General features: G+C 50.6%; 1 protein-coding gene, 1 long non-coding RNA gene and 1 pseudogene across 4 annotated transcripts in view; 1 reads left to right on the forward strand and 2 right to left on the reverse strand.

Annotated features, from left to right (window-relative positions):
- The window catches only part of LOC109452587 (uncharacterized), an 8,233-nt gene extending 6,999 nt beyond the window's left edge, over window positions 1-1,234 (reverse strand). Inside the window, exons 1-2 of the long non-coding RNA XR_002138158.2 lie at window positions 1,167-1,234; window positions 627-750 (exon numbers count right to left, since the gene is read on the reverse strand). This is a non-coding gene — a long non-coding RNA (uncharacterized LOC109452587). The remainder of the gene's footprint in view (window positions 1-626; window positions 751-1,166) is intronic.
- The window catches only part of BCAT2 (branched chain amino acid transaminase 2), a 13,789-nt gene extending 2,236 nt beyond the window's left edge, over window positions 1-11,553 (forward strand). Inside the window, exons 2-11 of one of the 3 annotated variants that reach the window (XM_074316136.1) lie at window positions 1,550-1,624; window positions 1,954-2,157; window positions 6,890-7,000; window positions 7,095-7,214; window positions 7,376-7,539; window positions 9,396-9,538; window positions 9,691-9,776; window positions 9,976-10,116; window positions 10,193-10,267; window positions 10,936-11,553. In XM_074316136.1, coding sequence (XP_074172237.1) covers window positions 1,550-1,624; window positions 1,954-2,157; window positions 6,890-7,000; window positions 7,095-7,214; window positions 7,376-7,539; window positions 9,396-9,538; window positions 9,691-9,776; window positions 9,976-10,116; window positions 10,193-10,267; window positions 10,936-11,016 — 1,200 coding nt within the window. In that variant the 3' untranslated portion in view covers window positions 11,017-11,553. Of the gene's footprint in view, window positions 1-1,549; window positions 1,625-1,953; window positions 2,158-4,477; window positions 6,079-6,889; window positions 7,001-7,094; window positions 7,215-7,375; window positions 7,540-9,395; window positions 9,539-9,690; window positions 9,777-9,975; window positions 10,117-10,192; window positions 10,268-10,935 lie in introns of those variants that run through there. The other 2 variants (XM_074316137.1, XM_074316138.1) reach the window with 2 other exon arrangements.
- LOC109452586 (large ribosomal subunit protein uL15) lies at window positions 3,985-4,482 on the reverse strand (annotated as a pseudogene).
- Window positions 11,554-12,117: the final 564 nt, after the last annotated feature.

Raw genomic sequence — 12,117 nt, forward strand, 5'->3', positions numbered from 1 at the left:
CTGTTTCTTGCAGTCCTTCCTCATTTCTCTGGCTCTCCCATTCCTTGTGTGCTCTGTTGCCTGAAGTTTGGTCTTCATCTATTTCCTGTTTCCTTGTCCTCTCTCTTTCTCTCTCTCTCCTTTTTATTCTACCTTCGGTATTTTTTCTTGATTTCTCCCGGCTTTACTTTCCCTGAGTTTCTTTGTCTCTTGTCTCAGTCTCTCTTTATCCTTATGATCATATCTATTTTGGCAACTCTTGGGCTTGTTTACTATTCTTTAAAGTTTGTGTTTTCTATGTCTGTATCTCTATCTTTTTCTCATTCTTGCTCTTCCCTCTCTTGCTCCCTTTTATTATTTTCCGTTCTGGCTTCCTCTGAGGGCTGCTCTCTTGCCCAGATACTGGCTGTCTCCGCCCTGTGTGTCGGTATTCTCCATATGGTGGGTGTCCTCTTCCCTCCTGGACAGAAGCATGGCTGCAGGCTTGTGCAGGCTACACATCGTCACCTAGTGGCCATGTTTCGGAAGCACACTCTATTCATACCAGAAGCCCTTTGGGCCCTACACTATCCAGGGCTACTCCTCAAACTTCATGGCCCAGACTTTAAGACATTGCAGCCCACAGTCCCACTCTCCCCATGACTCACCTATTGACCAGTGACCGCTGCCATTCACATCCATTCTCACCGATTAGTTTCAGCTCGCAGGGCAGGAGAAGGCTAGGCTGTTCAGTCTCCCCCAGCCTCATGACCCAGCTGCATTCCTGCCAGGCTAGGGAAATAAGCATTGTGAGGTGCAAGAACACTGGGGAGAGGCCATCCTGTTGGACACAGCTAGACCTGCTCTCCCCTGCTGCCCTTGAGCAGGGCTACAAGGGGAGTGTTCATCTGGTTAATGTCCGTTGATGACTGGTGTCCAAGAGGTGGGGCTAGGGGCTTCAGGAAATCTGAGTTCGGTAGATCTAATACCCTGAAAGAATATGAACTTGGACTCCTAGGGCCTGAGGGAGGAGGGATTGCAGGCCTTGATTTCTGGGTCTTAACGAGGAGGGGGCTGAGAGTCTGGACTTGTGAGTCTGAGGGAGGAGGGGCTTGGGGCCTAGATCCTGGGTCCTGCGGGAACCTATAGGTCCCCCACTTTTCTAGCTTTTATCAGGATTTGGGTCCCCCAGGGAAGCCTTCACTTACCTGCATACCTTCCCTCGCTGTCTTCTGTCTGAGCTGGTCTCAGGACTGGGGCCAAAGTTCCCTTTGGTGGGAGGTGCCTGTATTTGACTTTGCCCCAGCATAGAGGAGGGGATGGGAGCTGATTCAGCTCTTTCTAGGGATGGCCCTCATAGGAGCAGGGAGGTGACTTGGCCTCCTTCAGGATCCCCTCCTGCTACATGCTGATCAGGACAGGAGAAGGGGCTTGGCCAGACCACATGCCCTGTCTGTAAGGCCTTGGGCCTGGGACAGAGTAGGCCAGAGGGACATCTCAAGTGCAGCAGGTGGCAAAGGAGGTGCCAGGGCCTTCTGCTGTCTCTCTCTCCTGGCTTCACCACCTTTCTTACTTCTGTCCCCACCCCCAGATTTGGGCCCGAAAACTTCTTCCTGTCCCTTGGCTTCTGTGTGGTCCCAGAAGATATGCCTCGTCCAACTTCAAGGTGAAAGGAGGGGACTATACTTTTAGATCTCAAGGAAGATGGGCTGGGGGCCTGAACTGCTGGGCCTGAAGAAGTTGGGGGCTGGGGGCTGGATTTGGGTATTTCCAAGAGGTCCAGGGTTCAGAGGTGAAGGTGGATAGCAATGGGATAGCCAAATTGCCTGCCATCAGGCTGTGGGAAAGGGTTGAAACTGCATGTCCCAAAAGCCTCTGGGAGCACAGGTCCCTCCTTTCTGGGTCTTAGCCCCAGGGATGCATGGGGGTTGTAGTTTTTCAGTTTGAAGGTTGTGGCCAGATTCCAGGACACCGGGGTCCCCTGTCTTTTTTCAGGCTGCAGACCTACAGCTGGAAATGACACAGGAGCCTCGTAAGAAGCCTGACCCCAGCAAGCCCCTGGTGTTTGGGAAGACATTTACTGACCACATGCTGATGGTGGAATGGAACGAGAAGAAGGGCTGGGGCCAGCCCCGAATCCAGCCCTTTCAGAACCTCATTCTGCACCCAGCCTGCTCTGCTCTCCACTACTCGCTACAGGTTGTATGGCAGCCAGTCTCTGTCCCGGTCTCTGTATCACTTCCCTCTTGCTATATCTCTTGCCCGGTCCACCTCCCTGGGTCTGCTTTTTGTGTATTTCTTTTTCCGTGTACTCATCATCCATTTTCTGAGGCTTTTCATGTTCTATGCCCTGTGCTGGTGGTGCTGGGGTTCCTGAGATGAGCAGGCTCAGTTCCTTCACTTGAAAACCCCATGTTTTGGTTACAGCCCAGTGTGATCTGAACTCTAATGGAGACAGCCGAGGCACTGTGGGAGGCCGGAAGAGGAACCCAGTTCCACCTCTAACTTGGAAGAAAGTGGGGTTTGTCCTGGCAAAGAGGAAAGCTTAGGGTATTAGAGGGAGAGGGGACAGCCAGTACAGAGACATAGTACAAAGCAGAGCCCAGCATATTTGGGGGGAATTGTGGGGTTGGAGCATGGCAGAGGAGGCCGAGGATGTCATCAGAGCCACAGAAGAATTGAGGGGCTGGGACCTTGTCAAGGGTGGTGGGAGCCACTGAGGCTCTGAGCAGGTGCGAAGCAGGGCCAGCTCTGGTACAGTGAGACCCCTCTCAGGACATGAAAGATGAGCTGAAGGCAGGGAGACTGGAGGCCAGGATGCCAGGCTGGAGCAAAGGTCCAGACAGGAGAGAACAGTAGATGTGGAGGCCTGAGCTGGGGTGGGACAGGAGGGGGCAGGGCAAAGAGATTCGGGGACAGGAGAGATTGGCAGGCTGGGTGAGAGAAATGAAGGGAGGGCCCAGGAGGTTTGCCCAGGTGACCAGATAGACCATGAGATTGTCCCCATATGGGGACTCAGAAGGCGGATTGGTTTTGCAGGGCTTGGTGAAGGGCCTGTTAAGGAGAGATACCCAGGCGGTATTTTGTTTACGACTTAAAGCTATGGCTGAAAGCAAAGTCTTCCTGAATAGCTGGTTTGTAGTTTGAATAGTTTTTGTCCCTTAGGATATGGTTCTGTGACATTAGGCATGTTTTTCTTTTTTTTTTCTTTTCAGAATTTTAAGGGCTTTTTTCCCCCACCTATCCTAGACATTTGACTAGGACCAATCAGTTCTGTGCAGGAGAAATACACCTTCGGTAGCAGCTAGAGACTAAGGATAGACAGTCAGGATTATGTCCCCAGGAAGGTGGTTTTTGGAAACCACCATTATTTACCTCTCTGTCCTCCAGCTGGGGACCTGGTACTTTTCCTTCAGTGCAGATGAAGGGGTGTAGAGGCCCTGGCATACAAAACGTATGTTTTTGCCATCCTTCTCATTTAGGGCGCATTTGGAACTGAGGCCAGCTGAGGGAATGGGAAGATCACGTTACCATATCATCCACACTCTGGAGCATGTGTGGAATAACAAGCGGACCACATGTGTTGTTATTTTTTTATTATTGTGGTAATAATACACATACATAATAATGCACCTAACATAAAACTGTGGCCAGTTGAAAAATAGCTGCATGTAAGTGGGCCCATGCAAGTTCAAACCCGCATTGTTCAAGAGTCAACTGTATACCGTTTTAACCATTTTAAAGTCTGCAATTCAGTGACATTTAGTACACTCACAGTGTTATGCACCCATCACATCTATCTAATTCCAGAACTTTTTCATCACCCTGAACAGAAACCCCATACCCATTGAGGAGTCACTCCCCATTCCCTTTGCCCCAGCTCCTGACAACCATTAATCTGCCTTCTGTCCTTATCTCTCAGAATTTTTAAATTTTTAATTAAAAAAATTATCAGTTATAGTTGGCATACAATAAGTGTATTATAATAGTTTCAGGTGTACAACATAGTTATTTTTATTTGGAGTGTTCTTTTTTTTTTTTTTTTAAGAAAAACATTGCAGCTTTAATGAACTTCCCGTGTGACTTCAAGCTACCAGGACACAGGCCCCGCCAACACCCTTAATCTTCTCGTCAGCTCTTCTGCTGAAGAACTTGGCCTTCACGATGACAGGCTGCTTGGGAGCTTTCCCTTCCCCAGATTTTGTAGTAGTCCGATCGCACCACATCAATGATAGGAGCAGCTCCAGTCTTGTTTTTGGCGGCATTTACCTGCTCACTGACCAAGGTCCACAATTGATCAAGGTTGACAGTTGGGCAGAAGCTCTGGTTCCTCTTTAAGTGGTAATGCCTCATACTAACTTTCCCAAAGTAACCTGGGTGATATTTGTCAAAGTTGATCCTGTGGTGATGCAAGCCACCAGCATTACCGCGGCCTCCTGTGTGCTTCCGGTGTTTGCCGTTGCAGCTGTGGCCGTGGCTCACGTGGCCCCTGAGTTTCCGGGTCTTCCTCAGTCTGGATGGCATGTCTACAGCCGAGACGAAAGAATGGGGTGTTTTTTAAATTAACACCTTTTATAAAAATAGGTCATATATTCACAGTTCAAAATTCTAACTGAAAGGGAATATACCTCCCCAGTTCCCCAGCCTCCTAGCTGCCCACCCCCAGAGACAGCCCCCATTACCAGTTCCCACGCCTTCCAGAGAATTCTGCTTTTTGGATATCAACACTGATGTGTGTAACTGTTTCACCCCATTCTTTACACACAAGAGGTAGCAGACTGTACACTCACTGTCTGGCATCTTGCTTTCTTCTTTTGATGCTTGCTAGAGGTTGAGCAGCCCCTGAGGAGCTTTTTGCTTTTTGCTGTGTGCATGGTAATCCATCTTACCAATGTTTCATGTAGGCAGTCCCCTATTGTTGGACACCTAGGTTGTTTTCAGTCTTGTGCTATGTAAACAGTGTTGCAATAAGCAATCTAGTAAATTCACCTCACTTCCTTTAAGTGCAAGTGTGTCTCTCCAGTTTCTAGAACTGTTGGGTCAAAGGATATGTGTCATTGTGATAAATATTGCCCCATCCACCTCTGTGGACGTTGTATCAATTTCTATACCCACCAGCAGAATCCATTTCCCCCATACCCTGGACAACCCTTGTCATACTCGTAGATCTCTAGTCTCCTAAGTGGTTTTGAAGTTATCTCAAAGTAATTTTAATTTGCACATTCCCCCTAATTATGAAATTGGCCATATTTTTACAAGCAACTTTCACAAGCATAAGAGCCATTATTATTTCCTGTCTGTGAGCTATTTTCTAGGCTGATTTTTCTATCGGAGTGGGTTTTAAATAAATTTAAAAATTTATTTGTAGGAGTATTTAGCATATTAGATAAATTATTTGTGATATGAGTTGAAACTCTCACCATTTTATTTTTATGCAGTCAAATGTATCAGTTTTTTTTCTTATTTGGTCTGAGATTTGTCATAATAGAGTACCATCCCCAGTTCAAGACATAAAATGATTATCTTGTGTTTTCTCCTATAGATTTTATGGTTTAATTTGTTTCATTTCAATCTTTAATGTACCTGGAATTTTTCCTGGTGTGAGGTGTGAGATAGGTATCCAGTTTAATTTTTTTCCGAGGTGAATATTTGATTGTTTCAACACCATTTAATTGAATTAACCGTGTTTTTCCCCCATTGCTTTATAATCCACTTTTTAGTTTCTTCCATTGTTCAGTCTGTTTACTCATATGTCCATGTCACTCATTTTATAATATTGTAGATTTATAATGTGTTTTAATATCTGGTAAGTCTTCCCACTCCCACTTCTTGTTCCTATTCTCTTATTTTCCCCAAAATATCCTGGCTATTTTTGCTTGTTATATATTCTTCATTCATGCATTTAGTTATCTATTCATTCATCAAAAACCTACTATGTGCTAAGCCCTGTCCTGGGCACAGAGGACTGGGGGGTTCCCTGCTCTATGTCATTTAGTTTGTATGGAAGCAGATGTTAAAGAAGCAAACATGGAACCATGGGGCAAGAATCAGGGTGTCCTGACCTGTCTGGGAATGAGGCTACACCAGGAAGGATGTGACATTTAAGCTGAGGCCTAAGAGGTGAGTTGAAAGACACATGAGGAGGAGAGTTTCCTAGCAGAGGATCCAACAAGTACAAAATCTGGGAGCAGGAGGTGGCCGTGGTGGCAGCAAGGGGGTCCCAGTGGGCAGTGTGAGTACAGGAGGTTGAGGTGAAAACAGATCTTGTGGGACCTGGAAGGTCGGGGATGAGGGTAGGAGTGGGGAGGTGGGAGGAACATCAGCCTGCGGGGGATCAGAATTTTTTTGTATTGAAAAAAAAGTTTTTATTGTGGGGAAACTTCAAACTTAAAAGTAGAGTGATTAGGGCCCGCGCCCCCTGCCCCCATCACCTTGCTTCACCAGTTAACTTGGTTGGTCACCATCTCATTGCATCTGGACTTCCCCCTTTCTGCAGGATTTTGAAGCAAATCCTGGACGTTATATATTATTTCATCCATAGCTATTTCAGTGTTTCTGTAAAAATACACGGACTCTACAAACGTAACTTCCAGGCCATCATCCAGTCCCAAGAAATAGTACCAGTAACATGGCTTAAACGTTGCGTTCTCTCTGCACCTCTGTCCCTGGGTCTCTCTGTTCTCTTTTCTCTGGTCTCTGTCCTTTGCTTTCTCAAGTGTCTCCCTCCTTGTCTCTCTGGGTCTCTGTATCTGTTTCTTTCTTCTCTCTTTCTCTTCCTCTGTGCTCAGCGGGTTCGTCTCTGCCCAGCTCTCTGTCTCTGCTTCTTTCTGCGTCTCTATGCTTGTGTATCCGTCTGTCTTGGTGTCTCTCACTGTCTCTTCCTGACTGTCTGAGGTGGTCCCTGAGCCACCCGCTCATCTGTTACCCGCAGCTCTTTGAGGGTATGAAGGCGTTCAAAGGCAGCGACCACAGGGTGCGCCTCTTCCGACCCTGGCTCAACATGGACCGGATGCTGCGCTCGGCCCTGCGCCTCTGCCTGCCGGTGAGGGGTCCTTGATGTCTGGGCTGAGGAGGGCGTGGGGTGCAGCGAGGGGGAGGGCCATGAGGGAACCCTGACTTGTCGGTATCCTGTGCAGAGTTTCGACAAGGTCGAGTTGCTCGAGTGCATCCGCCGGCTGGTGGAAGTGGACAAAGACTGGGTTCCTGACAGCGTCGGTGCCAGCCTCTATGTGCGGCCTGCGTTCCTTGGGAATGAGGTGGGCACGATCCTCAGGGCTGGAGGTGGGGCGGGGCTAGGAAACCAGACTGGGGTGGGGGGGTCCCAAAAGGAAGGGCTGGGGACCCGGACTCCTGGGTCAGGGGAGGGGCTGGGGGTCTGGACTCCTGGGTCCCTGAAATGCCCTCCTGCCCATCTCAGCCTTCGCTAGGTGTCGCCCGTTCCACACAAGCCCTTCTGTTCGTCATTCTCTGCCCTGTGGACTCATACTTCCCTGGAGATGCCATGAGCCCTGTCTCCCTCCTGGCTGACCCAACATTCATCCGGGCCTGGGTGGGTGGGGTCGGCGACTGCAAGCTGGGTGGGTAAGTAGTCCTGCCTCCACCCTGCACGTCTGGTACACTGGATGTTGGAGACACAGGGCCAGTGCCCATGCTTTGGGCTATGTCTTTGGATGTCCATTATCCTCCCCATCCTGTTTCACATGGCTGGGGACAACTCTGCCTGCAAATTGGCACTGTGGTGGCCCAGGACGGTGTGTGCGCGCAGGCCTCGCTAAGCACTATGCACAAACCAGCTCAGAGACAGGAAAGTGTTGGGTGGATGTCAGTGGGGAAACCGGGATTGGTACCCAGGAATCCTCTAGAAATTAATTTTTTTTGTTTTTTCCCCTTCTTCTGCCTCCCCACCCCACTCCGATTCAAGCTGTTGCTTCTCAGTCTAGTTGTGTAGGACACAGCTCCCTGGCCCCTGCTGGTGTTATGAGCCTTGCACTCCCCCGGCTGAAGCAGTTGGTCGCGGGTCAGCTGCTCACAGCAGCTCAGGGCAGCTCTTGCTGGCTGCTGGCCACTCACAATGGCTGCTGGCCACTCATACTGATCACTAGCCACTCCTGCGCAGCCCACAGTAGCCTTCGGCAGCTTACGCCAACCTCTGGCTGCTCATGGCAGCCGAGCTCCAGGGAGAGCCGTTGTTCACAATCTTAGCTGTAGAGGGCACAGCTCACTGGCCCATTTGGGAATTGAACCGGCCACTTCGGCATTAGGAGCACGGCACTCCAACCACCTGAGCCACTGGGCCAGCCCCTAGAAATTAATTTTATACTTAGTTCATTGCTCTCATCTCCAGATAGCCTCCTCTGAACACCCAGGCTCGCCGCCCCTTCCTTCCCCACCTAGCTCCCACATAGTCCCTTGGGACTCCAGCACACATCACCGTGTGTGTGAACTGTCTGTGTAAGTCTGTCTCACCAGGGTCCTTGGTTCAGGACAGCAGGGAAGGTCTCCTGGTTGGCGATCAAGGCAGGGAGGGGGTAAGGGCATATTGGGGTAGCAAGTGTTGCGGTTGGGAGTTCTTTCAGGTCCTTTCAGAGACATCCCATGAGCTCTCCTGAGGGCTAGGCCCTGTGGTAAGTGAAGCTGGGGACACAGATGAGTCAGACCCTGGCCATGCCTTCCAGGGGCTCCCACCAGCTTGGGAGCCCCAATGTCCAGGGCAGCATGTGGTCTCATGGAGGTGACTGGGGCATTTTCAAAGTCTTCACTAAAGAGGTGGTGACACATCAACTGAGTCTGATGGGTAGGAAGGAGACAGTTTCCTAGGTACAAAAGATGGTAAATAATCCTGGGGACCACATGTGTGGGGGCAGGGAGGAGGGGCAGAGGCACAGAAGTTGTCAGGGAGGGAAAATAAGTCTCGTACAGAGCAGGCCAGGCCCTGAACACCAGTCTGAGGGGCCGTGATCCTGTCCCAGAGGTGATGGGGAGCTATGGGAGGCTTGTGAGCAGGTGAGGGGAGAGGTCAGCTTTGGGTGAGAGACAGTATTATAACAAGGTGACATGGGAAATCATCGAGGTAGCCCAATTTATTCGAGCCCAGGGAAGGCCTGGAGGTTCAGAAATGCCTCCAAGAGTAGGTAACATCACTGGTGGTTTTGAAAGACAGTTGGGGAATTGGATGAGGAAGGTGATCCCAGCAAAGGAAACAGTGATACACTTGTGATCTGGAGAGTGGGAAGACGGGGCCAAGGGAAGACGGACCACTTAGGTCCTTGACCCCAAGCTACTGGCCAGGGATTCTGTCCTGGGGGCACTGGGGAGCCATGGGAGGACTGTGAATTGGGGAGGAGTGGGGTCAGCCTTGGTATGGAAAGATTCATGTAGGGCTATGTTGGAGAATGATGGGGTTCACTTCCCTGGTTGTCCGTATTGTTCTCTACCAGGAATTATGGGCCTACAGTGTTTGTGCAGCAGGAGGCGAAAAAGAAGGGCTGTGAACAGGTCCTCTGGCTGTATGGGCCTGACCACCAGCTTACCGAAGTGGGCACCATGAACATCTTCATCTACTGGACCTACGAGGATGGGGGTGAGCCCACCCATGACCCACCCCAAGCCCTGGTGGAAGTGGGTGGTGCCATAATTCCTAGTAGATTGCAGGTTTCAGGGATGGGGGTGGGGTGGCCCCTAAGAGGATGGTAGGGTATGAGGTAACACCCCCATCCCTTACACCTGACTCAGTGCTGGAACTGGTGACTCCACCGCTGGACGGTGTCATCCTGCCTGGAGTAGTCAGACAGAGTCTGCTGGACTTGGCTCAGACCTGGGTGAGGGTGTGGGATCTTCCAGTGGCGGGAGTGATGGGGTACTGCTGTGTTGGGGGGGCCAGTGCAGCAGGGGGATGTGGCGGCGGCTGGGGCGCACTGGCCTGTCTCTAGGTGTGACTCCCCCTTTGGGTCGCTGTCTTTTCACGGTCCTCAGGGTGGGAGAGGCCCGCTGGGCTCATATCTGTTTCTTGCCCTGCAGGGTGAGTTCCGGGTAGTAGAGCGTAAGATCACCATGAAGGAGGTTGTGCGAGCACTGGAGGAGGGACGGGTTCGGGAAGTCTTTGGCTCAGGCACCGCTTGCCAGGTCTGCCCTGTGCACCAAATCCTGTACCAAGGCAAGGTGAGGTGGGGCTGCCACTGGGGATGGGAGAGATGAGGGGACCAGGGCACTGTCTTCATGGCACTTTCTTCCCCAGCATCTCCACATTCCCACCATGAAAAATGGGCCTGAGCTTATCCTCCGCTTCCAGAAGGAGCTAAAGGCAATTCAGGTGAGTTGCACTCTCTGGGAGATGGGCTGGATGCTTGTTCCCCAGAGAAGTTCATGTCCCATGAGCCTGGGACTGACAGCAGATCCCCTCTTCAGTAGTCCCAGGACATGGTAATGGCCCCTCCCTTTGACCTCTGGGTCCTGGGTCTGAGTTGGCTTTCCTCTGTGGCCTACAACACCTCTTGGGGCCCATTGACCATTTCCCACCAGCCTCTGAAGTCCTGGCTTGAGAAACCCCCTTCCCTGAACCTCTGTACCCCTTGAGTGTCCTTCCAGTGGGAGAAGTCCCCTTCCCATGAGCCTCTAGGACTGTAAGCCAGCTTTCTGGCCACAGAAGAGTGCTCTCCATGGATTCCCCTGGAACCCTAGGCTATCCTTTTGGCCCAAGAATTCTCTCCTACAAGCCTCTGGACATTGGGCCCCCTTGGGGCCCAAGACTTTGCACTCATAGGCCTCTGGAAGTATTTCCATTGGTCTGAGTTGAGATCTCTTTCCTGAGAACCTCTGCGCTCCAGCCCTGGCTCTCATCTAGAGCTACCTTTCCTGTGAGCTTCTGTAAACTGTTCATCAGGACCTAGAACTACACTTCTCTGGACTATCTGGGCTTTCTCAGCTGAAAGCAACTTTTTCCAGGAGCCCTCAGGGCCTTACAGGAACTCCTCTTTGCAGAACTGCATCTCCCTTAAGCCTCTGCGCCATCTTTGCAACATTCCTCCTCCCCATGATTGTTGGCAGCCTTCGGAGAAGTAGACAACATTTCCTATGAGGGCCTGCGGTGCAACTCTGCAAGCACTCATTGTGGGATGCCCCAGGGCTTGCTGGGAGTTGCAGTATAGCTTCCCTCTCATGCTCTGCCTCTGTTGTTCCGCAGTACGGAACAGGAGCCCACGAGTGGATGCTCCCGGTGTGACGCTGTGGGCTGTACCTGGCCACCCCTCGGATCCAGCGACCCGTAGCATCTAGTCCCCGCTGGACCCTCCCTTCCCTACCAGTGACTCACCTGAAGTGCAATATTACATAAAAAGCCGGGGTCCGGACGCCTGTGTCTCTGGCGCCCCCACGTGGTTGCTACACTCCCAAAGCCATAAGGGCCGGACCCAGCCTGTCGTGGCCCCTCCCTCTGCCTCTCAGGCCTGGGGGGATTTGAACTCCCCGCTGCTCTGTCTTGTGGGGTCAAAGATATGCCTTGGCCCGGATTCTGCACCTCTCCGTTCTCAGGCCGGATCTCCCAAGTGCTGTCGATTTTTTTTTTCTCGCTGTAATTTTGAAATAAAATGCCAAATAGGACATTCGTTGTCATTGCCAATGATGCAACTCAGGGACTCTAGGATTTTAACCAGGAGTCCCGGTCTTTAGCCTGTTTCATTGTCACTGACCCAGCAATCTGAGCCCCCAATGTCCTGGTGGTTTCTCTGACGTGGAAGATTCTTCCATTTCATCACAAACTGAGCTTAGTATCTTCCCCCACTAACCTGCACCTGCCCTACTTCCCCATCTTGGGGACCGTACATGCAATCACTAGGCCACACTTAGGGTAAAGAAGAGAGTTTTGGGGTACATACATTCACATTTTAGATAACCTTCTTACATTGACTAATTAGAGTCAACTTTTTTTTTAAGTGCTAATAGCTATATGACCTTGGGGAAGTGAGTTCACCTCTTTGAGCCTCAGTTTTCTCATTTTTAAAATGAGGATAATAGTACCCACCCATTAAGGCTATGCTGAGGATTAAATGAGCTGTTACATGTAAAGTGCTCAGAACGGGCTGGCATGTAGAAAGCGCTATAAAATTGCTCTTATTATAATTGACAACTGAATTTGTCTTGTGATTTTCTAGCTTTATTCAAAAA

The sequence above is a fragment of the Rhinolophus sinicus genome, linkage group LG11 (assembly GCF_036562045.2).
Source record: "Rhinolophus sinicus isolate RSC01 linkage group LG11, ASM3656204v1, whole genome shotgun sequence".
In the NCBI taxonomy this organism is placed as follows: Eukaryota; Metazoa; Chordata; class Mammalia; order Chiroptera; family Rhinolophidae; genus Rhinolophus; species Rhinolophus sinicus.